This window comes from Bidens hawaiensis, unplaced genomic scaffold (genome assembly GCF_021521415.1).
Source record: "Bidens hawaiensis isolate Kalapana, Puna unplaced genomic scaffold, B.hawaiensis_p1.1 tig00024685_1, whole genome shotgun sequence".
Classification (NCBI taxonomy): domain Eukaryota; kingdom Viridiplantae; phylum Streptophyta; class Magnoliopsida; order Asterales; family Asteraceae; genus Bidens; species Bidens hawaiensis.
In genome coordinates this window covers 197,077-220,750 of record NW_027493910.1, presented here as the reverse complement: position 1 = coordinate 220,750, position 23,674 = coordinate 197,077, and the positions used below count along the sequence as shown (strand labels likewise).

At 36.6% G+C, this 23,674-nt stretch overlaps 1 protein-coding gene and 1 non-coding gene across 2 annotated transcripts; one reads left to right on the top strand and one right to left on the bottom strand.

Annotated features, from left to right (window-relative positions):
• Positions 1-4,884: 4,884 nt before the first annotated feature.
• Positions 4,885-4,991, bottom strand: LOC143569859 (small nucleolar RNA R71). Its single transcript, XR_013141808.1, has one exon. It is a non-coding gene; the product is annotated as a small nucleolar RNA R71 (small nucleolar RNA).
• A 4,097-nt stretch (positions 4,992-9,088) lies between these two features.
• On the top strand, positions 9,089-9,848 carry LOC143569858 (uncharacterized). The gene is made up of 2 exons (XM_077055662.1): positions 9,089-9,219; positions 9,329-9,848. Exons 1-2 carry the CDS (start codon positions 9,089-9,091, stop codon positions 9,846-9,848), a joined length of 651 nt encoding a protein of 216 aa, XP_076911777.1.
• The last annotated feature ends 13,826 nt before the right edge of the window (positions 9,849-23,674 follow it).

Here is a 23,674-nt window from a genome sequence, read left to right as displayed (position 1 = left end):
TGATAAACTTGTATAAAACCCAACATCATTCGCCCTAGTTCAACTCCATGTGAAACACCAATTCTTTTCGTCAAGAAGAAAGATGGATCCTTCCGTATGTGCATCGATTATCGCGAGCTCAACAAGCTCATAATCAAGAATCGTTTTTCTTTGCCTCGTATTGACGATCTTTTTGATCAACTCCAAGGAGCTTCATTCTTCTCAAAGATTGATCTTCGTTCGGGTTATCATCAACTACGCGTGCATGAATATGACATACCCAAAACCGCTTTTCGGACTCGTTATGGTCATTACGAATTTAGGGTTATGCCTTTTGGGCTAACCAATGCCCCGCGGTGTTTATGGACCTCATGAACCGCGTATGAAAACCTTACTTAGATAAACTTGTAATTGTCTTTATTGATGACATTCTTATTTATTCCAAGTCCAAAGCCGAGCACGAGAAACATCTTCATCCAATCCTTGATCTCCTAAGGAAGGAACAACTTTATGCTAAATTCTCAAAGTGCGAGTTCTGGTTGAAAGAAATTTCATTCTTAGGGCATATAGTAAACAGAAAGGGTATCCACGTTGACCCAGCCAAAATCGAAGCCATTAAGAATGGGAAAACTCCAACCACTCCTACAGAAGTTCGTTCATTTCTTGGTCTTGCAGGTTACTATCTTCACTTCATTCTTTATTTTTCCAAGATTGCTTTGCCTCTAACCGCTTTAACTCACAAGGATAAACCTTATGAATGGGGACCAAAGCAAGATGAAGCTCTTCAAACTCTTAAGCGCATGATTTGCGATGCACCGATCCTTCCACTCCCCGAGGGCAATGAGGATTTTGTTGTCTATTGTGATGCTTCCAACCAAGGCATCAGTTGTGTCCTTATGCAACGAGGTAAACTTATCGCTTACGCCTCATGACAAATTAAAGTTATTGAAAGGATTTATACAACGCACGATCTAGAACTCGGTGCTATTGTATTTGTGTTGAAAATTTGGAGACATTACCTCTATGACACTAAGTGTGTGGTATTAACCAACCACAAGAGTCTTCAACATATTTTCGACCAAAAAGATCTAAACCATGCGGCAACGAAGATGGGCCAAACTACTTAGCGACTACGACTGCGAAATTCATTACCAAACTGGTAAAGCAAATGTTGTAGTTGGCGCCCTTAGTCGAAAGACCCATGTGAAATCAATTTTGCTTCTTAGCGTGACCGTTCAAACCGATCTCCAACTTCGTATCTTTGAAGCCTAACATGTCTCTATCACCTTGGCTTAGGCATAATCAAGTTTAAAACTTAAAACACAATTATGAACTTAAGCTCAACTCGAACCGCTAAGCAAACACCGCAACGTTCGAGATTACTTAGCTACCATTAGTATACACATGATTACCCTCTATCGGAAATAACTTAGGCCTGACCCATCGTGGCAGAGGCATATAACCAGGTGTGGAGCGGTGTACCCACCGTTTAACCACATATGTAAGGATCCAAACAAACGTACATGACAGCCTGAGGGCCAAAAATTAATTTTGTTTATAATGTTTTAGAGATACATAATCTCATGTAATCAATTTACTTCGACTCGATTAAACAAAAGGTTGGGCGTATTCACCTTTTCAAATGACCAACTTCACTTCAGTGATCGAGTTGTGTTTCTTGTTATCTCGGACCTATTGTACGAGTATAACCCTTTGTTGTTACTAGATCGATAATCTAGCTTTAGACATTTAGTCTATTTTGTATAATCTTTACCTGGATTATATTTCTTATTTGAATCTTTAGTTCAAAATATCTTTTCTTTATTTAACAAGTTAAAACATTTAGTTTGACTTGTTTACTTTTCTAAACACTACGTTTCTTCTTCTTGAAGAAACGTACACTTCATACTTTTATTATTAACAAAGAATTATTATATATATTCATATCTCTTATTTATATTTTCTTTGTTACATTTTCTTTGTTTTGTATTTTCTTTATTTATTTTCTCGAGGTATCGAGTATACCCTCGACTAGGGTCTAATCTTTTTTAATATTATATTAATATTTTATTCGGGCATTACTCCTACCTTGGTTGGCTTATATTTCCTAGACTCTCGGGCAGCACCTCAACGCTTTCACGTTTCTCAAGAAATCTTGGTCAACAATTCCTTGCACGTAAATCGATGCACGCCGATCGTTGAGCTTCATTGACACGTACTTCGAGAAGGGGTGACAGGTCGTCTTGGGTGGCACGTACTTTGAGACAACATCGGTTTTGGGCACGGTTTACGAGATACGAATATCGGGTTGGTGGCACGTTTATCGAGGTAGAGTGAGGGTATTCTAGAGAGAGTGAGATGATGTGATGAAATGAATGGGATGGTTGCCCTATTTATAGGCTGATTTCAGTAAGGCATCGCGATACGTGATGGACCAATGGAAGACCATCGCGTATCGCTACTAGGCTTGTCGCGTCACAACTAGGTTTGCCACGTGGCTGGACATGCGGTGCCACGTGGGGACACATGGCGGGCACATGTCATGGCTGTCAGGCTTCGTCATCGCGATACGTGATGACGAGTGTGATTTTGGGTATCGCGTATCGCGATCCCTTTCTTTTCTTTGTTTTTGTGACAGACCATCGCTTTACGCGATGGGTTGGTATCTGATCCATCGCGTATCGCGATTGGTTAAGAAAACAAAATTTCAAATATGGTCCCTGTAGTTTGAATACTTGATATTTTTGATCTGAAATTTTCGTGATGTTACATGCTCCCCACCTTAAAATAAATCTCGTCCATGAGATTCAATTTCTAAAATAAGCGCAGGTACTTTTTCTTCATCTCGGATTCTAAGTCCCAAGTATATTCGGGGCCTCTTCGAGAGTCCCATTTTACTTTGACCAATTTTAGATTACGCCGCTTAAGTTTCTTTGTTTTAAAATCTTCAATTTGTAAGGGTCATTCTACGAATTTGAGGTTTTTGTATATTTTGACATCTTTTATGGGCATTGACAAAGATCCGTCGGCTAAACATTTACGCAGATTAGAGACGTGGAATACATAGTGTATCCCTTTCATTTGATTAGGTAGCTGCAGTTGATAAGTGATAGTACCGATTCGCTCGAGTACTTCAAATGGTCCAACAAAACGTGGACTTAACTTTCCTTTCTTACCGAAGCGAACGCCTTTCTAAGGCGAAACTTTCAATAAGACTCTATCGCCTACATTGAATTCCAACGGCTTATGAAGGATGATGTGCCCAAATTTATACATATTTATTACACATCTTTTACCTCATTTTACACACTTTTGGTGGGAATTAATGGAAAATATATACTTATATATTGAATTGTGAATTTCCAGGGTTTTTTGGTGAATTGTGGAATTTTTTGAGGGCTACTGAAGGAAATTGAACAAACATAAGAATACATGATCATGTCTTTCAAAATGACATGATCATGCTATTACTTTCTTGGCAAACCAGCTACAGCCCTTTTCTTCAAAAGAAGTCGTGGTTCCATATTCAGCATTAGGCCATTGCATACACTGTTGACTACTCTTTTAACCTTTAGGCACTGGTGTATACTCCTTGAACATGAGGTATTACAATACCGAGGATACCAAAGAGCCAATGAGAGGCTTAGATCTACATTTTGCTTGAACATGACCATGTCTCTCTACAAACATGACCATGTCTCCCGTTTTACAATGGAAGGAGGCTGTATACATAACAAAGGGGGGGTCGATAAGAGTTTTAACCGAACTTTTCTAACTCTCTAAAATAATTGGTGATTTCAACTCATTTTGCAGGCATCTCGTTAGGCTTACACCATCCTCGAGATCCCTCTTTCCAATCTTCAATCTTTGTTTGATCGTAGTTTGCATTTCTTGTTCTTGAACATGTTTTGTAAGCTTATTTCTAGTTTGATTGTAGTTGTATTAAGCCTGATGGGCTAATTACTTTTGCTATCTAGACAATGTTGAAACTCTTGTTAATGTGATATATTATCTATGCATGATTTTGGTAAATTGGTGATCTCTCAAGAATATGGTTGAATTTATAAGTTGATATCGATGGTGTTCATACTTGTTAGAGTTGCATAATCTTTGTTTACATCATAAGTTGATATTAATTTCATGAGTTTGGCAACTTTAGTGTAATTTTAGGTGGTTAGAATATTATTCATGCTAGCTTTCCTTTGATTATGAGGCTTTGTTGTTTTGACAAACAAGTTAGTCTATGTTTATCTCTTGATTGAAAACCCTTCATGATGATTATTTGCTAGTATTAGGTTGCTTGATTGTAATCTAGTATTTATGTTTGGACTCATGATGTTTTACCATATCATTGCTATTTATGATATTAGTAGAGTGGATTCATGTCTAGGTGGTTTGTTGGATTGATTGTGTTCTTGTGTTTTTACTTGCTTATTTTCATTATATGCTAGTTTAGTTAATTAAAATTCAAAGTGAGATTTACTTGTCCAGTTGACCATCTACAAAGATTTAGTAATAGAAAGTTGCCGTGTCCATGGATTGATACTTGGTTCTTGCCAACACTTTATTACAAATGATAGGTACACTTGCCTTTCTTGTGTGGTTTAGTTGTAGGTGAAAACCTATTTTAAAACCCGATTTGTGTGGAACTTTTATTAACATTTATATATATATATATATATATATATATATATATATATATATTCACATTTCCTTTGATTATGTTTGACATTCAAAATTAATAATTGTTTTGATGATGCCGCCCCGAGATTTAGACTTTTTCGATTCTCACTTCGCGTGTCTGCTCTGGAGTGGTTAGAGTCACTCCGATCCGGTTATATCACCACTTGGAATAAATTAGTTGAGCATTTTCTTCTTCAATATTTCCCACTCGATAAAACTGCCAAATTCCGAGTGAACATCACTGGTTTTAGTGTCGATGATGATGAGTCACTTCATTCCATATGGGAGAGGTTCAAGGGCTTGTTGAGAAAATGTCCTCATCGTGGTTTGAGTCACGGGATTCAGTGTCGTACATTCTTTGACGCTTTATACAGAGCACAAAAGCAGGCCGTCGATCATGTTTCGGGAGGAGATTTCGGTAGGTGTAATCCAAATGAGGCGCTTGATATCTTGGAGAAAGCCGCTAAGAAGAGTTACACGTATAATCCTCCTCGTAGTATTCCTTCCTCTAAGGGTGTTCATCACACTGATTCAAGCACCCTTGTCTCCGCCCCGTTAGAAGTTCTTACCAAAAGATTTGACCAAATGCAAACCGATCTTGTCAGTTCTAGTTTTCGTTGTGGGGGTGTGTGATACAAAAAAACCATACCAGTCAGTGCCAGCAGGCCATGGTGGAGGAGGATGTTGACTTTGTGGGCCGCCAAAACAATGACTACAGCAACACCTACAATCCAGGATAGAGAAACCATCACAATTTCAGTAGGAAAGATGGTGGCAGCAATCAAAATAAAATGCCACCGGGTTTTGAATAAAAACCAAATTATCAAAGTCAAACCCAAAATCAATCTTACCAGAAAAAGCCTCAATTTCAGGGTTCCAGCAGTGGTAGTCAGTCAGGTGGGGGGTCTAGTGTTGAAAGCCTTTTGTCCCAACTTTTGGCTAAGACCGAGACCTCAAAGAAATTGGCTGAGCAAAGGAACCTGAAATTGATGAGGCTCTCTAGAGGCACAATATTGAGTTGAGGAATCAGAAAGCGTCCATGCAGACCATCGATAATCAAGTTGGACAAATTGCTCAACTCCTCTCTGAGAGACAGCAGGGTAGCCTTCCTAGTAACATCGAAAGGAATCCAAATGCTGAGACTAAGGCTATTATCCTGAGGAGTGGTTGGACTACCATCCCTGTTGATGCACCGGTTTCTACACCAAAACCGATTGCTGATGAGATTGAGATTGAGACTCCTTGTGAGGTACACTCGAGGCTAGACCCAACAAGTACCGCACAACCCAGTGAGCCAGTAAGGATTTATGTTCCTCCCATTCCATACCCAGGCCATTTGAAGAAACAGAAGATGGAAGAGCAGTACAGAAAATTCTTAGAACTTTTTAAGCAGTTACACATTAATCTTCCATTACTTGATGCTTTGAAAGAAATGCCTAAGAATTCTAAGTTCTTGAAATAGGTCCTCTCGAATAAGAAGAAGTTGGAGGAGCTTTCTTATGTTACTTTGAATGAGGAGTGTTTCGCGGTCCTTCAGAATAAACTGTCAAAAAAATGACCGATCCGGGCAGTTTTACTATTCCTTGTTTGATTTGTAGTTTGTCGGTTAGTAATGCTTTAGCCGACCTAGGTGCTAGCATAAACTTGATGCCTTATTCCGTTTTTTCCAAACTAGACCTAGGTGAGCCTAAGCCTACTCGCATGTGCATCAAACTTGCCGACCGTTCTATGAAATATTCTCGCGGTATAGTTGAGAATATGCTTGTAAAAATCAATAAATTCGTATTTCTTGTTGATTTTATGATCTTAGACATGGATGAGGATAAAAATGTACCACCACAGCTAGAGCTCTCATTGATGTTTGCACCGGCAGACTCATTCTTAGAGTTGGAGATGAGGAGCTGACCTTTGATATTGAGAAATCCATGCGACACCCACATGATCATGATGACGTGCTTTACATTGATACCATTGATTCTTGTGTGTGTGAACACCTTCAGTACACGTGTGAGTAGAGTTTTTTGGATACTCAGTTGATTAGTGGAGAGAGTTCTAACCTTGTCATAGAGCCTCCACTTGAGGAGTTGATATATGGTGTAGATCACGAGCCTCCTGAGTGTTTGAGAAAATTGATGATGTTGATCGCGTTGCCGAGCCTAAGGCAAACCTTCTGTTGAGAAACCACCATCCATTAATCTTAAGGAACTTCCATCCCATTTGGAGTATGCCTTTTTGGAGGATGGGTCCTGTTTGCCTGTTATCATTTCTTCGAGTTTGTCGAGTGAGGAGAAGGTTAAATTGCCCACGGTTCTCAAAAGGCACAAGCATGCGATTGCTTGGAAGATCATGGATATAAAAGGGACCAATCCATCCTTTTGTACCAATAAGATCTTAATGGAGGAGGAGTACTAACCTATGGTGCAACATCAAAGGCGTCTCAACCCTAATATGCCAAACGTTGTGAAGAAAAAGGTCATCAAGCTAATCGATGCTGGATTGATTATCTGATCTCTGATTTCCCATGGGTGAGCCCTATTAGTGGAGAGAGTTTTAACATTGTCATAGAGCCTCCACTTGAGGAGTTGATATATGGTGTAGATCACGAGCCTCATGAGTGTTTGAGAAAATTGATGATGTTGATCGCGTTGCCGAGTCTAAGGCAAACCTTCTGTTGAGAAACCACCATCCATTAATCTTAAGGAACTTCCATCCCATTTGGAGTATGCCTTTTTGGAGGATGGGTCCCGTTTGCCTGTTATCATTTCTTCGAGTTTGTCGAGTGAGGAGAAGGTTAAATTGCCCACGGTTCTCAAAAGGCACAAGCATGCGATTGCTTGGAAGATCATGGATATAAAAGGGACCAATCCATCCTTTTGTACCAATAAGATCTTAATGGAGGAGGAGTACTAACCTATGGTGCAACATCAAAGGCGTCTCAACCCTAATATGCCAAACGTTGTGAAGAAAAAGGTCATCAAGCTAATCGATGCTGGATTGATTATCTGATCTCTGATTTCCCATGGGTGAGCCCTATGTAGGTTGTCCTAAAGAAGGGTGGTATGACGGTTGTGATGAATGAGAAAAACGAGTTAATTCCTACTGGTACCGTCACGGGATGGAGAGTTTGCATTGACTACCGCAAACTCAATGACGCCACAAGAAAGGAACATTTTTCCCTCCCCTTCATTGATCAGATGTTAGAACGACTATTGGGAAAGATGTTCTATTGTTTTCTCGAAGGCTTCTCGGGATATTTTCAAATTCACATCTCTCCTAAGGATCAAGAGAAGAAGACATTCACATGTCCTTATGGCACATTTGCCTACCGATGGATGCCCTTTGGATTGTGTAATGCCCCAACCACAATTCAGAGATGTATGGTGGCGATTTTTCATGATATGATCTAGGACTTCATAGAGGTTTTCATGAACGGATTTTCTGTTTTTGGGAGTTCTTTTGATCATTGTTTGAAAAATTTGGATAAAATGTTGGCAAGGTGCGAAGAGACCAACCTTGTTCTTAATTGGGAGAAATGCCATTTCATGGTGAAGGAAGGCATTGTGTTAGGGCATAAGATTTCACAGGCAGGGCTTGAGTTTGATCAAGCTAAAATAGATACCATTTCTAAGCTTCTGCCACCGAATTTGGTGAAGTCTATTAGGATTTTCTTGGTCACGCGGGTTTTTATCGGTGATTCATAAAGGACTTTTCCCAAATCGCCCGCCCAATGACTCCTCAGAGTGCCTTCGTGCATTTGAGTTGTTGAAGGAGAAATTAGTGAACGCTCCTATCATGGTAGCCCCCAACTGGACTCTTCCTTTTGAGTTGATGTGTGATGCTAGCGATTTTGTAGTCGGGGTAGTTTTAGGTTAAAGGCGGGATAAGAACTTTCACCCGATTTACTATGCGAGCAGGACTATGAATGACGTGCATGAGCATTACACGACTACCAAGAAAGAGCTCCTTGTGGTTGTCTTGGCATTCTATAAATTTCGGTCTTCTCTTGTCCTTTCTAAGACCATCGTGTTCACGGATCATGAAACACTTCGTTATCTTTTTAGTAAACAAGATGCAAATTCGGGACTCATTCGTTGAATTTTATTGTTCAGGAGTTTGACATTGATACCTGTGACAAAAAGGGCGTTATGAATGTCTTGGCCGATCATCTTTCTTGTCTTGAGTGCTCAACTTCATTAGAACAAGTGGGGGTCCACATAAATGACAATTTCCTTCACGAGTTCCTCATAAATATCGAGACGCGAGATGAAATCATCATTGGTTCACATACATCGTGAATTTTCTTGCGAGTGGGATCGTTTTGTAGCATAATTTTGGGAGGATCCCTATTTGTTTCGTGTCAGAGCCGATCAGCTCGTGCGTAGGTGCGTGCATGGTGATGAAGCACGCAAAATCCTGAGTCACTGCCATGAGGGCTCGACCGGAGGACACAATGGAGCCACATCCACTGCGAAGAACATATTTGACTCCAGTTTCTTTTGGCCAACCATCTTCCGTGATGCTCATGGCATGGTGCAATCTTGTGATGCTTGCCAAAGGGCAAGCAACATCTCATCACGAGACGAGATGCCCTAGCGATCGATTCAGGGTGCGAGGTTTTTGATGTGTGGGGCATCGATTTCGTGGGACCTTTCCTGACTTCTTTCAGCTACCGTTACATCCTAGTAGCCGTTGACTATGTTTCAAAGTGGGTCGAGGCGCAAGCCTTGCCCACAAATGACGCTAGGTCGGTGGTGAAATTATTGAAGAAGTTGTTTTCTCGCTTTGGTGCCCCCAAAGCATTGATCAGTGACCGTGGGACTCACATCTATAATGCCCAGTTGGAAAAGGCATTGTCCCGATATGGTGTTCATCATCGCTTCTCTACACCATATCACCCGCAGAAGAGCGGGCAAGTCGAGGTCACTAATCGGGGCATTAAGAGAATCCTTGAAAAGACGGTTAGTCAGAACCGTAAGGATTGGTCCAAGAAGTTAGATGACGCATTGTGGGCTTTCCGTACCACCTATGAAACACCGATTGGTACTACATCGTTTAAAGTGGTGTATGGGAAAGTGTGTCATCTCCCTGTTGAGCTCGAGCATAAAGCCTATTGGGCTTTGAAAAGTGCTAATGTTGATCCTAAATGTGCGGGCAAAACAAGTTTGGTCAGATTCATGAGTTTGTAGAATTGACATGCCAAGCTTATGAAAATTTTAGAATTTACAAGGAGATAACAAAAAAGCTCCATGACACCCGTTTGAAGGACCACAAACAATTCCAAGTGGGTGATCGTGTGTTGTTGTACAATTCTCTCCTTCATTATTTCCCGGGAAGTTGAAGTCCCGATGGTCCGGCCCCTATAGTGTGAGACAAGTATTCGACTACGGTACCGTTGAGATCGGCCATGAGGATGGACACATTTTCAAGGTGAACGGTAACCGTTTGAAACACTATTTTGGTGAGCCGGTCGAGGTTGCATTGGAGGTTCTCACCCTCCACCCCATGAAATAAGTGTGGGGAGTGTGAGTCTAGCTATCGACTCCTTCAAAATTTAGAATGTTTAGGAATTTCGTAGTTTTTTTATGTGTTTTGTGTTTCTTGGTGTTTATGTTTTTTAGTGTAGTACTTTGTTGGTGTGTAAACTTTATCTCATGGATTGTATGGTGGATTTGGTTCTTTGGTATGGTTATGTTATGGAGTGAGATTTGTTGTGTGTATTGAGCATATTTGGGGCATATTTTGGTTTGTTTTTCTCTAGTTGCTTTACCCGGTTGTTAGACGCTCACGGTCGCGTTGTCGGGTATTCGGATTGTCACATTGCCAAGTCTTGGGAGACACCTTTCTGATAGCTTTTTGGATTTATGGGGAGTTTTTCTGTTCTCTCTTGTACACTTTACTTTTATAGTTTTTTGTTGTACATCGAGGGCGTTGTACAATTCAAGTGTGGGGAGGGAATTTGAGCTTTATTTGTCTAAAATTAAAGTTTTTTTGCAAAACTCCTAAACAAATTTTTGTAGCAAATAATAACCATTAAGTAATTTTTAATTCAAACTTTAATTGCATTGTCCTGAAGCACAAATCTTTAAGACATTCAAGCCGAAAATCTTTAAAAAGACATACCTTTAAACATGACAACAAAAATATCCACATTCTTACTTTGCAAAAATTACCCATTCCGCCCTTTTCCGTGAGTTAGCCTTGTCAGTTGTTTTTGCTCATATTTTTGCGGGCAATTGAGTGAGCCGGGTGATTACTACAAAGTAGAACTTGTTTTTGGCATGCATTTCAAATCATATACACATACATAGTATAAACAATTTGAGGAATCTAGGATAAACCCATGTCTAGCCATTTTTTACTTATATTTCCCTTACCCATATTATTCCCCTAGTAGCCCATGTTTAGCCTTTTCCATGTTTTTCGTTTTCGTCATATTTTTATCACCCACTTAGCCATAAAGCCTTTTATTGTTTCACCCATGTCTTTTGTTAGAAATCCGGTTCGGCTAAGTTAGTTTGTTTATTTTTCATTTCATTTTTATGTATATTGTCACCTGGGAATATTAGAAGCACACTTCTATATCCTAAAGTGCATTTTTAGTTTGTATTTATTGGTAAAGAGAGAGAGAGAGAGAGAGAGAGAGAGAGAGAGAGAAATTCGTTGCAAGAAAAGAAGAGAAGAATAAGAAAAACTGATTCATGAAAATTTATGTGAAGTTTGATTTCAAAGAGATATTTTTGGTTTGTTAGCTCTCGGTTCATTTAAACCACTTGGTTTTGTTAGTTTTTACTTTGTAGCTAGCTTAGTTCCGGATTTTCTAGCCATTTAGCCACTTTTCCTAAAAATTCCACACCCCAACCCTAAGCCAAAGTTACAACCCTCAAGTACTCGTATTTTATGCTATGTATATGTTGGTCGGATTTGAGCCTTAAACAAGCATGTGCTTTGCTTGGTCATTGTCTTGGCATCAAGTGTTCTCAACATACAATATTACTTGTATGATCATTAAATATAGCCGAGTGTATGTTTGAACATTGTGAGGTTTGCAAGGTGGGAATGTGATGGAAACTAATGTAATGTTCTTTAGATTATGTCTTCATATTTATTAGTCTAGTTTGGAAACATTAATACTGTTTTCTTGTAAATCCTTTAAAACTTTGAATGATTATTGCTTGCGGGTTATTCTTGCGATTATGGAGTTTGTTTTATTTGCTTGAGGACAAACAAATTTTAAGTGTGGGGATGTTTGATGTGCCCAAATTTATACATATTTATTACAAATCTTTTACCTCATTTTACATACTCTTGGTGGGAATTAATGGAAAAAATATACTTATATATTGAATTGTGAATTTCCAAGGTTTGTTGGTGAATTGAGGAATTTTTTGTGGGATACTGAAGGAAATTGAAAAAACATGAGAACACATGATCATGTCTTTCAAATGACATGATCATCTTATTACTTTCTTGGCAAACCAGCTACAGACCTTTTCTCCAAAAGAAGTCGTGTTCCATATTCAGCATTAGGCCATTGCATACACTGTTGACTAGTCTTTTAACCTTTAGGCACTGGTGTATACTCCTTGAACATGAGGTATTACAAAACCGAGGATATAAAAGAGCCAATAAGAGGCTTCGATCTACATTTTTTAACATGATCATGTCTCTCTACAAACATGACCATGTCTCCCATTTTACAATGGAAGGAGGCCGTTTACATAACATAGGGGGGGGGGGTCGATAAGAGTTTTAACCCACTTTTTCTAACTCTCTAAAATAATTGGTGATTTCAACTCATTTTTCAAGTATCTTGTTAGGCTTCCACCATCCTCAAGATCCCTATTTCCAATCTTCAATCTTTTTTTGATCGTAGTTTGCATTTCTTGTTCTTGAACATGTTTTGTAAGCTTATTTCTAGTTTGATTGCAGTTGTATTAAGACTTATGGGCTAATTACTTTTGCTATCTAGACAATGTTGAAACTCTTGCTAATGTGATATATTATCTATGCATGATTTTGGTAAATAGGTGATCTTTCAAGAACATGGTTGAATATATAAGTTGATATCGATAGTGTTCATACTTGTTAGAGTTGCATTATCTTATTAGTTTTACAAATGTTTAGGCATTCATGTTGGAAAACTATGTTCTAGGTATTTGTTCGTAAACTTTCAATGTTCATGTTTTCTTTGTTTACATTACTAAGTTAGGAATGACCAGTAAAGATTAACTTGATTATAATATTATTGATGAGTATGGACCCTACGCTTAATATTGGAAAATTGACGAGTGTTGTTATGATTCTTGACTTTGCGATGACTTGCTAGTTAAAGTTTCATAAGTTGATATTAATTTCATGAGTTTGGCTACTTTAGTGAAATTTTAGGTGATTAGAATGTTTTTCATGATTGCTTTCCTCTGATTATGAGACTTTGTTGTTATGACAAATAAGTTAGTCTATGTTTATCTCTTTATTGAAAACCCTTCATGATGATTATTTGCTAGTATTAGGTTGCTTGATTATAATCTAGTATTTTTGTTGGACTCATGATGTTTTACCATATCATTGCTATTTTATCATATTAGTAGAGTGGATTCATGTCTAGGTGGTTTGTTGGATTGATTGTGTTCTTGTGTTTTTACTTGCTTATTTTCATTGTATGCTAGTTTAGTTAATTAAAATTCAAAGTGAGATTTACTTGTTCGGTTGACCATCTACAAAGATTTAGTACTAGAAAGTTGTCATGTCCATGGATTGATACTCGGTTCTTGCCAACACTTTATTACAAACGATAGGTACACTTGCCTTTCGTGTGTGGATTAGTTGTAGGTGAAAACCTATTTTAAAACCCAATTTGTGTGGAACTTTTATTATAACACAAACACACACACACACACACACACATATTCACACACGTCAACGGTTATAAGCGTAACTCTTTTGGCGGTCTCGCGCAGTCTTAAGTTGTTCTCGGATTTGCATTATTTTGTCGGTGGTTTCTTGGACTATCTCGTGTCCAGAAATTTGATTGTCTCCATTTTCAGACTTGCATACCGGCGTTCTACATTTTCGGCCGTATAATGCTTCGAACGGTGCGGCTTGAATACTTGTCTGATAACTAGGCCTGTAAACGAACCGGACGTTCGGTGAACTGTTCGTGAATCGTTCGGCGGGAAGTTCGTATATGTTCGTTTATTTAATATACGAACGAACATGAACACGAAATTTGTGTTCGTTTAATTAAATGAACGAACATGAACACATGTTCCGTTCGTTCATTTATGTTCATGAACGTTCATTTATGTTCGTTTATGTATTAATAGAAAATAATTAAATATTATCTGGATATGTCATTTGCTTAAAGGTTTTATATTTGTTAATTTGTGTTCATTTATGTGATTTCAGATTTAAGTTTGTTTGTGTTCATTCACATTGATTCGTAGATGTTTATTTATGTTCTTTTATCTTTGTTTAGTTATGCTTGTTTAGATTTTAAACAAACGAACATAAACGAACACAAATGTCCATTTTTAAATAAACGCACATGAACATAAATATTTGTTCGATTAATTATAAAGTTAAATGAACGAACATGAATATGCCCTTGTTCTCGTTCATTCGATTCATTTATGGGCTTTCAATATTCACATGGATGAATACATCAGTCTTATTTTCTAGCGTCTACCGATTTTATTTGTGTTCGTGAACCATTCGTAAACACATTAATTTTCTTAATGAACGAACACGAACATAAAATCTCGTTCGGTAAGTGTTTGTGAACCGTTCGTGAACACAATATTTTCTTAACGAACGAACATGAACAAGGCCTTGTTCGTGTTCGATCGGTTCGTTTACAGCCCTAGTGATAACTATTGTTATACGCAAATTCCATTAGGGGAAGATGGTCATCCCAACTTCCACCTAAGTCAATCACACAAGTGAGGAGCATATCCTATAGCTTTTGAATTGTTTTTCTCTTAGCCCATCGGTTTGAGGATGATAAGCAGTGCTAAGGTTCAATTGGGTTCCTAACGCTTGTTGAAAACTTTTCCAGAAATGAGACGTAAAGTAACTGTCTCGATCAGAGATGACAGACAAAGGCACTCCATTCAATGCAACGATCTTGTTTACATAGATTCGTGCTAATCTATCCATGGAATAGGTATCTTGATATGTATAAAATGTGCGGATTTTGTTAACCTATCAACTATAACATAGATCACATTATTCTAACGAGTGGTTTTCGGGAGTTTCGCGATGAAGACCATAGTTATCATTTCCCACTTCCAAACAGGAAGTTCGGGTTACTGAAGCAATCCCGAGGGCTTTTGATGGTCAGTCTTGACTTTCAAACACGTCAAACATTTTGCAACATGCAAAGCGATGTCCTTTTTCATTCCATTCCACCAGTAGTTTAGCTTAAGGTTTTGATACATTTTGTCACTACGGGGCGCATCATGTATTTTGAATTATGAGCTTCACTCATGATCTTTTCTCGTAATTCTCTAATGATTGGTACCCAGATCCTTTTTCCAATTCTAAGTATACCATCGTCGTCTTTGACTACCGAGTCAATGGTGTCGTTACATTTTTTGTCGGAGATCTTGTTTTCTTTGATTGCTTGGATTTGGGCTAATCGGATTTGCTCGACGAGATCTACTTGGAGTTCTAGTCGTAAGTCTCACACTCTTTTTGGTTTCCCATATTCCTTACGACTCAAGGCGTCAGCCACAACGTTGGCTTTATCTTCGTGATAAACGATTTCACAGTCATAGTATTTTAATGCTTCCATCCATCTTCGTTGACGCATATTAAGTTCTTTTTGTTCGAAGATGTGTTTTAAACTTTTGTGGTCGGTATACACGATGAATTTGACTCCACAGAGATAGTGCCTCCATAACTTTAAAGCAAAGACGCCTAACTCTAGATTGTGAGTTGTGTAATTTGTTTTTGTGTACCTTGAGTTGTCGAGAGGCATAAGAGATTAACTTCTTTCGTTGCATTAGTACGCATCCCAAACCGGAATGGGACGCGCCACTAAAGACAACAAAATCCTCGGTACCTTCTGGAAAGGCCCGTATAGGTGCATTGGTGAGTTTTTGTTTAAGTATATCGAACGCCTCTTGTTGTTTGGTTCCCCATTCATACTTGATATTCTTATGGGTTAACGAGGTTAGAGGAACAACTATTTCAGAGAAATTTTCAATTAATCTACGATAGTAACCAGCCAAACCTAAGAAACTTCGGATCTCGGTTTGCGATTTTGGAATCTCCCCCTTTGAGATGGCTTCAATCTTTGCGGGATCTACTTGAATTCCATTCACATTTGTGATATGACTAAGAAATTGTATTTCATGAAGCCAAAATTCACATTTCGAGAATTTGGTGTACAACTTTTCGTTTCTAAGTAATTCAAGCAGGATTCCGAGATGTGTTTCATGATCTTCCCTTGACTTAGAATAAATAAGTATGTCATCGATGAATACGATAACAAATTTATCTAAGTAAGGTTTAAATATTCGGTTTATCATGTCCATGAATGCGGCTGGAGAATTAGTGAGACCAAACGGCATGACCGTGAACTCATAATGTTCATACCTTGTTTGGAAAGCAGTTTTCGGAATATCTTCAGTTTGAAATTTCAATTGGTGATAGCCAGAACGTAGATCTATCTTAGAGAAGTAGCTTGCTCCTTGCAGTTGGTTGAACAGATCGTCAATTTGAGGTAGTGGGTATCGGTTTTTTATGGTCACTTTGTTTAGGGCTTGATAGTCGATACACATTCGCATTGATCCATCCTTCTTCTTGACAAATAGTATTGGCGCTCCCCACGGTGATAAACTTGGACGGATGAATCCTTTCTCGAGCAGCTCGCCTAATTTTTTCTTCAGTTTTTTCATTTCGGTTGAGCCAAGCGATACAAGACTTTGGCGATTGGTGCGGTTCCAGGAATGAGGTCACTTTTGAACTCGAATTCTCGATTGGGAGGAATTCCTGGCAACTCATCGGGAAAGACGTCAAAAAATTCGGAGACAATAGGCACGTCCTTTATCTCATTTGGTTTGAATTCTTCGGTGACGTAGGCCATGAATTCTAAGCATCCTTGATTTAAACATTTATTAGCCCTGATGATTGAGATTATGCTAACTTTGCCAGCGTCTTTGTCTCTTTCATTCGAATGGTTCGTTTATCGGGGGCTTGAGGTTCTGTGGTTTTGCTATTGCAGATGATACGAGCAAGATTATTGGATAACCAGTCCATAACAAGTACAATATCAAAACCAGAAAGAGTCATGGGTAACAGCTGGATGGGTAAGACGTAACCAGCTAACAAGATTTTTCCGTTTTCTAAGGCTTCAGAGATTTTAACGATTTCGCCACTAGCGGTCTCGACGCTTAAAGATTTATTTAATTTCTTTAGAGGTTCTTTTAATAAACTATAAAAGTTATAATCTATAAAACTTAAATTGGCACCTGAATCAAATAAAACTCTAGCATACGTGTTGTTAACTAAGAATGTACCTGTGATGTTTCCGACATGTCGGCCGCTTTCTTTGTGTCTAAGACGAATACTCTTGCATTTCCCTTCTTCGGTTCATTCTTTTGTCCACTACCACCCACACCTCCAGCAGCGGGTTTGTTCTTTGGGCATTCAAAACTAAGATGCCCCATCTCTTTACACTTGTAACAGGTCATTGACTTTTCCAAGCAGTTGGCCGTTGCGTTGTAACAACTTGGTTTTTTTAAATTAATATTTATTAATCATAATCCGACCCGCTTTTATGTTCGGGAAATTTTAGCCAAGAAAATATTGCGTCTATCGAGTTAATAATATTTTATTAATATTTTTTATTATAATTATTTAATATACTAAAACAACTTTCAAAAATGTACAATTTTAACCTAAAACAAACCTTTAACCCATTATGTTTCCAACATCAAAGTAGAGGGACCATTTTGTAAAATATGATGTATATAATATATATAACCAATTAACCCAACCCAGTATCTAAGATCCATACCCTTTTTATGCCCAACCCCGTAACCCGATGGTTTTCTTGATCCTTAATCTTCTCGTTATAACTGAAATTGTTTATACAAAATCGTTTATATGTATAAAACGAACTCATCGACGAAGTTAATTAGGAAACAACGATCAAACGGATCCGTAAAGCTTAATATACTAGCCGACTATATTACTAACTTTCTATAGAAGTAATCGAAGGTTAAAATCAAATTAAACTTACAGTCATGATCTCCTAACCCTCGCCAACCTTAACCCTATACTTAATCTGATTTTCGTATCCGTTTGTATGTTCGTTCATCACCAAACTTAGCCGCTAGTGTTCTTCTCAATTAATCAATCATACAATATAATACGAGGTGATTGATTTATGTTATATGCGCGTCGTGATTCAATTGACAAAAACCCTAACAAAGAATTGGTTAACACTCAATGATTAATCTGATAGCGATTTCTATGGTTTAGTCAAACTGGGTATCTGCTTCTGTCTGTTTATAATATATCGCTGGTATCTTATTAACAAATTCAAGGTCCGCCTAGTTAGCTTGCGTTAAGGGTTTGGAGTGGCTGGTCGCGGGTTCGAACCCTAGCCACCCCTTTTCGTTTATTTTTGGCAAATTTTACTATTTTTAATCATTTTAATATATATTAGTGCTAATAAACAATAAATAAAACTTATTTTATTAAAAACCAACAATGTTATTTATGTTTTCCACAACTTTATTAAAATCTTATGTGTGTGTGTGTGTATATATATATTAACGCTAATAAACAATAAATAAAACATATTTTATTAAAAACCAACAATGTTATTTATGTTTTCCCTAACTTTATTAAAATCTTATATGTATATATATATATATAGATATGATAACATCTTGTTTAAATATTTAAAGATTAATTGTGTAAATATATCTAAATGATTAATCTAACTTTTACGTCATAAATATGTATGTTATATATATATATATATATATATATATATATATATATTTAAATGATTAAATTAACCTTTTATACTTGTATATTATAAACATGTATTTTTTACATAATAATCATAATATTAGACATATTATTTAAAGTATACTAAAAAGATTTGTAAAATAATATATATATTTAACAAAATTATAAACGATCATCAAACTCTACTTCTATTCGTCCAATTCTTATGTCCATATCGTATTTTATCTTGTATTTGGTTTTATCATCAACGCGCGAATCGCTGTCTTCATTCTTACTAATTATTATTTCCATTTTCTTGTCTGATAATGTGAATATTTCACTCCACTTTTTTACTTATTTTAAATATTTTGGGGAGGCATGCGTATTTACATTATTTTTCTATTATCTACTATTCAAAAACCGCAACCGTTTAATCTTTGTGTGTATAACAGTTTGTGCCTAACTTGCTAATTGATTACTTTCTTTATTTGAATGCATTTTGGTGAAGTTCCTCATTATAGTATGATCATACGACTATCTTCGGCAACCAATTTCCATTTTTATGGCAACGGTTTAGTCCTTGCTTGGTAACCAATGTCCAGTTATATAGAATTGGTTGAGCCCTCTTTATGGTTTGATTGATTGTTTATGTGATATGACTTAACTGTTTATTCTCACAAGAACAATTTGCATCTTTCTTACTTATTATATATTATTATTGTTGTGTCTTAAACTGGTGTTTTACTCACTCAACATGTGTTGTTGACAAACCTTTTGTGTTGTTGACAAACCTTTCTATTTTATACGCATAAGCAGGTTGTTTGAACTAGTTGCGAGATTTGGAGAAGACTGAAGATTTTAAGTTATTAAAAATTTAGTCAAGATCATTTGTGATATAAGTTATATTGTTGTATGATTATGGATTTTGTAATTTGTACTTGAATTATTTGTATCATTTAATCGAATTAAATAGATACTGTCACTTTTAAATATTGCATGATAGTACCTTGAGAGCTGTGTGCAATCAGCTCGTGCCTCGGCATTTTTGCCTTAGGTTGGGGTGTGACTGACTGGTATTAGAACGGAAGGTTTACGATAGGTCGTTAGTGGTGCCTTAGCATGCTTAGGAGCCCCATACGTGCTTATTTGTTTACCTGATGTGTTTTATTTGATTGATTATAGCATACGTAATTAGTTGCTAGATTAAATACTTATTTAACTATTTAAATAATGATTGTTTATTGATATGCACACACACACAACTCCGAGACTATGCCTCAACCTTCAAAGAAATTTGTTCTTAAATATTTTAAATCAAAGTAGATTGCCTTTTGTTTTTGAGAAATTCCTTATGAATTCCCTACTTTTGTTTTTACTCCTTCATCTTAAGGCTAGGTAGCATGACAAGTTCCTCTCGGCCAAAGAAGAACACAACTGTCAAACGACTGACACCTTAGGTTGATTAACCGAAATCATGGTGGTTTGTGGCTAAATTCGGTAAATTCCGATTATTATGTTTTGTTATTTAATTGGTTAGTTGGGTGAAAAATCCATGGTATCCATGGGCAATCCTACTATCCATTCATCATCTTGTTTTGAATGTTATTTTTGTTGGAGTTCATCATACTTGGTGGTTCACGAGATGCTCCAACTACTCATATTTTTCACTCGTTTATTCTTTATTTAGTTTGGTCGGTTAAAACGCCATGTAATGCTCATGGGCCGACAAACTCTATTGTATTGTTAATTCGTTAATTAGCTGGGACAGGTAAAATGCCATGTAATGCTCATGGGTCGTCCAACTCAGTTACTTTTATTCGTTAGTTTCGTTGGGCTATTCAGATTGGCATGGAAAGCTCATGGGAGGCCAATACACAAACCTTGTTTCGTTAGTTGGTTGTTAAGTTGACTTAACCAAATAAAATAATTAACTTTTAAACTGACCTTATCTCCTCGTGTAGTCATCAAACATTAATCAGATTGACTACATCATCTAATAACTATTTACACAATGTACCCCTATCTTATAATATTATACTTTTATTCCTCATGATATGACGCAAATCCCCCCCCCCCTCATTTCTTAAAAGCAAAGTTATTATAAGTTATCTAAAAAATTTAAACTTTTATTATTTAAATAATTTCCCCACTTATCCTATACCTTATAATCTTTATTTTTGGTCATCATAGAATGTCTCACATAAGAAATCACCGTCGTCCTCGATATGAATAGTCTAGTTCTCATGACCACCGCGTGTTTAGCCAAGGAGTTAACTGCCGCAACCTCTAAAATATAAACTCAAATTCAAAACATTAATGTAACCAATTCAAACTTGTTCATTAACTTCCTTGATGGAAATTTTAATTCATTTACCCCTACTTATCCTCGCAACAACAACAATGACAATAACAAGTGCAAGTCTAATCATAAAAACTATGCTGTTAATATAATCAATTTTCATCCTCGACAAAATCAAAGTATCCCGAGCAAGAAACTCTCCATCGGTATTCAATCGTTATGCCCCACTAGTAAATTTCATCATTCGACTCTATCCTCATGGCGTTTTTACACCCAAAGTAATTGCTTTGATCATCCTTGCATATACTTCCCTACACCGCCTAATGAACAAGTCGTCCCGCAACAGGCTACCCCTCATGCTCAACCTGATGTCCCTACTAACCGTGTTTGCTACCATTCAGAAAAACCTAATCCTCCCAGCGTTATGTGCCCTCAGATTATCCATTTCAATCAAGTTCAAACTATAATTCTGTTCTCCTACATTACCCACCAAGTCGAAACCTATAAATCCCACGTCCTACAAGCTCTTTTTCGTCAAACAATATCATTCATACGTAACCCAAACTTATCAAGTTCCACACCTGTAGTCTCAAGTTTACCAAGCCTACTCTAACCAAACAACCCTCTAGCAAATCGTTCGTGCTCCAGTTACCCAAGCGATGCTGGATCAATCTACCACGACTTCTCAAGTCCTCATGGATCCAATCACCCAAGACGCTTAAGTCCCAAGGTTTCAACTCATGCGCAACTGAAGATTTAAGCTACTAGGAGACTTTGCCGCTCATCGTATTCTATCTTACTTGAATTTGACTTTTCTACCTTGTATCGACTATTTAATAAATTTTGAATTAACGTTTATATGAATTATTGAAGTACTAACTAAGATTTTCTATTATTATACCCCTCGAGTAAGGTTTAAAATTATCGAAGGGTATTTTTATGAAATTCCCCATTTTGAGTAACCAAACTATAAACTTTTGTCTATTTAAAGACATCTCAATTAAAACTCCTTTCCCTAAAGGATTTCTATTATTAAAATTATATTTTCAAACGTTTTGCAAATCCACACGATGGGACGGATCATGTGGACCATCTGACGATGAAAATAATTATGGTCTGGAACATAATTATCGAAGTCCTTGCATGAGAATCATGATGCGTAAGATTGTATGTCATAATATATAATTGAAAGTAGTTGGGGGTAACGGTACAAATGTAAAGATGATAAGGACATGGTGGATATGCCGCTGGTACATCCTATATATAAGTGTGCTTCTCGGATTTGCATTTGGAGCGTTATTTTAACTATTCAAAGTTATATGCTATGATAAATTTTTAAATTTTAGTTTAAAATTTTCCTTTCTTAAAAATTTAATGGTTTTGTTATAGTATTCTTTAATTTCGGGACGAAATTCCCTAAGGTAGGGGAGACTGTAACAACTCGGTTTTTTTAAACTAATATTTATTAATCATAACCCAAACCGCTTTTATGTTTGGGATATTTTAGCCAAGAAAATATCGCGTCTATCGAGTTAATAATATTTTATTAATATTTGTTATTATAATTATTTAATGTATTAAAACAACTTTCAAAAATATACAATTTTAACCCAAACAAACCTTTAACCCATTATGTTTCTGACATCATAGTAGAGGGACCATTTTGGAAAATATGATGTATATAATATATATAACCCATTAACTCAACCCAGTATCCAAGATCCATACCTGTTTTATGCCCAAACCCGTAACCCAATGGTTTTCTTGATCCTTAATCTTCTCGTTATAACTGAAATTGATTATACAAAATCGTATTATGTATAAAACGAACTCACCGACGAAGTTAATTAGGAAATAACAATCAAACGGATCCGTAAAGCTTAATTTACTAGCCGACTATAGTACGAACTTGTTATACAAGTAATTGAAGGTTAAATTCAAATTAAACTTACAATCATGATCTCCTAACCCTTGCCAACCTAAACCCTATACTTAATTTGATTTCCATAGCCGTTTGTATGTTCGTTCATCTCAAAGCTTAGCCGCTAATGTTCTTCTCAATTAATCAACCATACAATATAATACGAGGTAATTGATTTATGTTATATGTGCGTCGTGATTCAATTAAAAAAACCCTAACAAAGAATTGGTTAACACTTAATGATTAACCTGATTGTGACTTCTAAGGTTTAGTCAAACTGGGTATCTGCTTCTGTCTATTTATAATATATCGCTGGTATCTTATTAGCAAATGCAAGGTCAGCCCAGTTGGCTTGTGTTAAGGGTTTGGAGTGGTTGGTGGCGGGTTCGAACCCCAGCCACCCCTTTTCGTTTGTTTTTGGTAAATATTACAATTTTTAATCATTTTAATATTTATTAACGCTAATAAACAACAAATAAAACATATTTTATTAAAAACCGACAATGTTATATGTGTTTCCACAACTTTATTAAAATCTTATATGTATGTGTGTGTGTGTATAAATACATATATATGATAACATCTTGTTTAAATATTTAAGGATTAATTGTGTAAATATATTTAAATGATTAATTTAACTTTTTCATCATAAATATGTATTTCATATATATTTTTAAATGATTAAATTAACCTTTTATACTTATATATTATAAACATGTATTTTTACATAATAGTTATAATATTAGACATATTAGTTAAAGTATATTAAAGAGAATTGTAAAATAATATATATATATATTTAACAAAATTATAAACAATCATCAAAC

What these genes read in the sequence shown, in the direction of transcription:
- LOC143569858 (XM_077055662.1), top strand. Translation starts at nt 9,089, where the DNA reads ATGAGGGCTCGACCGGAGGACACAATGGAGCCACATCCACTGCGAAGA. An exon ending in CTTGTGATGCTTGCCAAAGG is followed by an intron (nt 9,220 to 9,328) that starts GCAAGCAACATC and finishes GACTTCTTTCAG; the next exon opens with CTACCGTTACATCCTAGTAG.